Source organism: Myotis davidii, unplaced genomic scaffold (genome assembly GCF_000327345.1).
Source record: "Myotis davidii unplaced genomic scaffold, ASM32734v1 scaffold88, whole genome shotgun sequence".
NCBI classification, from domain to species: Eukaryota; Metazoa; Chordata; class Mammalia; order Chiroptera; family Vespertilionidae; genus Myotis; species Myotis davidii.
The window spans coordinates 6,200,037-6,203,394 of NW_006300377.1; the positions used below are offsets into that span (position 1 = coordinate 6,200,037).

Genomic DNA, 3,358 nt, shown 5'->3' on the forward strand with positions numbered 1-3,358 from the left:
GGAAATGCTTTCAGGGCAAGGCTGGAGAGCGTGGATTGAAGGGGCAGAAGGTGAGAAAGCCTCGGTGGGCACCCCCTCTTCTCAGATGCCCTCTCCTCCTCCTTTTCCGGATTGCCCTGTGCCTACTCTCTACTCTCTGCCCAGCCCCAGGCCCAGCGAAGGGCTCTGAGCACCTGCAGGTCCCAAGAGGGCAACCTGCCCCCACTGGGTCACCTCTGCCCTCCTTGATCCCCCCTCCTTACAGGGTGACGCAGGGAATCCTGGAGACCCCGGAACGCCAGGCACCTCGGGGCAGCCGGGACTGTCGGGAGAGCCAGGGGTTCGGGGCCCCGTGGGGCCGAAAGGAGAAAAGGTCAGGCAGGCGGTGGGCAGTCTGTTGCATGAACACAGAGAGGCTCAGGGTTCTGAGGGGAAGACGGGAGTCGGGCTCTGAGCCTCCTCTGCTGCCGGAGCACCGGGTGGGGGCGCCTCAGCTCTTCTCTGGGGCAGGAGTGTCGGGCGCCTGTTGTGATTTCCCAGGCTGAGGTGGGGGCAGGGGAGGGACAGAGCTCTCAGAGGGACACACGGACCCCCCTTTCCCATGCCTCCTGCTGGCCCAGCTGCCAGCCCTGGCTCACTCCTGGCTATGCCCGTCTCTGACTAGGGCGATGGCTGCACTGCCTGCCCCAGCCTGCAGGGGGCGTTGACTCATGCGGCAGGACTGCCTGGGAAGCCAGGCCCCAAAGGAGAGCCAGGCCCAGAAGGCGTGGGGCGGCCTGGGAAACCGGTGAGTTGGGGCTGCCTGCCCTCTGGTCCTTTCTCACCTGGGCTGCCTGTTCCCCCCTGGGACCCATGCGCCACCTGTGTCTTTTAGGGCCAGCCTGGTTTACCCGGAGTTCAAGGGCCCCCAGGACTGAAGGGCATGCAGGTAGGTGTGGCTATATGGGGGGGCCTGAGCTGCAGGTATGTGTGGGTGAGAGGGGTTGGGGGGGAGATACGTGGGGGCTGGAGTGGGGGATGGAGATCAGCTTTAGAGTAGGGAGAAGGTGGAGGAGGTTAAGGAGGTCAAGGGTGAGTGGGAATCTCAAGCCAAGGATGTCCTTCCTCTGCAGGGAGAGCCTGGGCTTCCAGGAGTGGGAGTCCAGGGGCCCGAGGTAAGTCTCCAGCCTTACCTTTGCCCGCCTGCCACCCCTCCCCCAGCACTCCTACCAGCCAGCTGTCCACTCCCATCTGCCTTGAAAACCACGGAGCTCTGCCCTCCCCTGAGCGCTCACGGGCACAGCTCTGGGATAGAGTTGTGCCGCAGCCTTAGCCGTGCTTCTGTCCAGGCTCTTGGTTTTGACGCCCACCTCTCTGACCCTCAGGGTCTCCTTGGGGTGCTCTTCTGAGGCCTGGCAGACAGCCCGCCCCAGACCAGGTCTGCCAGTGGGGCAGGTTGGCTTGCGCAGGTGTGGCCCAGTCTGCCTTTTCTGACTTGCAGGGGGAACCTGGAGCCCCGGGCTTGCCTGGCGCGCAGGTACGTCTGTCTGGAGGAGGCTGGCAGGGCAGGGGCCGCTCTAGGATAAGGGGTAACTAGCTGTGATTCCACCTGCAGGGGTTTCCGGGGCCTCGAGGACCACCTGGCCCTGCTGGAGAGAAAGGACCCAAGGTGAGCTTCTGCCTCCTTGGGCACTAGGCCTGCACTGCTTCAGGTGTCCTGGCCGTGGGCACAGGGGACATGGGAACTGAGTGATGCCCATGAGAGCAGCCCGAGACCTGGTCTGGTGTGTCTCACCTGCTGGATTGCTCGGCAACCTTTGTACCCTCTCTTCTGCAGGGATCTCCGGGGGTAAAAGGAGCCATTGGACCCATGGGACTCCCTGGTGCCAGTGTCTCTGGGCCTCCGGTAAGGGTCCTCTCTGTGCTCTGTGCTGGGGGTGTTGCTGGGACCCAGGGCGTTGCATCTGGGAAGAGGGCACAGGCGTGACCCTGGCCATCCAGCAGCAGGGGGGATGGGAGCAGAGGGGCTCCGCTCAGCTCAGCCCAGCCCAGCCTCGGAGACCACACAGTTTGGGGCCAGCACCCAAATAATGACAATACCGATCACCCCCAGTTTGGGAGCAGTGACTGTGCTGAGGCCCTGTGCTAAGCTCTAGACAAGCAGGGATCCCCTCAGCCCTCCCCACAGCTCTGTAAGGGAACGGCTATTATGGTCCCCACTTCACAGACGAGGAAACTGAAGGCCAGAGAGTGAAGAGGCAGAGCCAGGACTTGGACACAATTCTGTCTGACTCAAAGCCCATACGTTAGCTCCCCCACCCCCACTTCAAGCCTCGGAGGCATTAGGGATCATCCAAACCAGTGCTGCCCAGAACTACCTAGAACGATGGAAACACTTCGCTCCACACCACCAGAGACTGTAGCCACGTGGCTGCTGAACACTGGAAATGTAGCCAGTGTGCCTGGGGAACTGAATTTTAAATTCCATTTCATTTTAACTCCTTTAAATTGGAACAGACACATGTGCCTATTGGCTACCATACTGGACAGCAAAGATCTATCTGACCAGCAATACCCCCAGCCCTCAGAGGCCTCCCTTTATTACTGTCCCACCAGGGTCTGAAGTCCTAAAAGATGTATCTATTGAACAAATTGCATCGATTAAGTTACAATAAATGCGTTTCCTCGTTTTCATTCATCAAAGTCCTGTATAACAGCCAGCTTCTACTTCTCATGAACCCACTAGAATTTTGTGAGCAGATGTAATTCTAGCCTAAATCAAAGAAATGCTACCTTTTAGCCAGCCTGGGTCGTGCCGGGTTGTGGGCTAATGGTAGAACTTGTCTTGGGCTTTTATAACGTTGAAAATGGCCCAGTGAACAGAACCTTTTCCATCTTTATGGATCCCTAGAGACATTCCACGTCCAGGTTGGGAATCACGGGTGGGCTCCTTCCAGGGTGCTCTGGAGCCCACGGGGCCCAGGGCCTTGCCCACGTCCGCACAGCCAGTCTGCATTGCCCAGCAGGACTGGCGGTCAGGGTCCCGCCCTGCCTGTCCCGGGGACTCCCCGTGTAAAGCCGAGATGAAGGGGAAGGTGGTCCCGGTCCTTGGGGAGCCTCTGGCCCAGGTGTGAAGGTGGCATGCCCCACAGGAAGGCAGCCATCGGGAGGCCCGTGTGCAGGCTGACCTCTCCAGGCCTGCTTCCCTGGAGCTGAATCTCATCCCAGAAGGCTCCCCAGTCCCCGCCCCACACTCACTAGCTGTGACCAGAGGCAAGTGACAGCCTCTCGGAGTTTCTGACTCCTAGTGGATGAAATAGGGGCTGCCATAAATCACCGAGATGACCTTTGTGATAGAGAGAAAGTGTGCCCGCTCTGGGGGGGGGGGGGGGGGGGGGGG

At 60.2% G+C, this 3,358-nt stretch overlaps 1 protein-coding gene across 1 annotated transcript in view; it reads left to right on the forward strand.

Moving 5' to 3' along the window:
• COL16A1 (collagen type XVI alpha 1) overlaps positions 1-3,358 on the forward strand; it is a 59,944-nt gene that overhangs the window by 25,150 nt on the left and 31,436 nt on the right. Inside the window, exons 31-38 of the mRNA XM_015572783.1 lie at positions 15-50; positions 245-352; positions 644-766; positions 854-907; positions 1,092-1,133; positions 1,460-1,495; positions 1,574-1,627; positions 1,796-1,864. Of these exons, the coding sequence (XP_015428269.1) occupies positions 15-50; positions 245-352; positions 644-766; positions 854-907; positions 1,092-1,133; positions 1,460-1,495; positions 1,574-1,627; positions 1,796-1,864 (522 nt within the window). The remainder of the gene's footprint in view (positions 1-14; positions 51-244; positions 353-643; positions 767-853; positions 908-1,091; positions 1,134-1,459; positions 1,496-1,573; positions 1,628-1,795; positions 1,865-3,358) is intronic.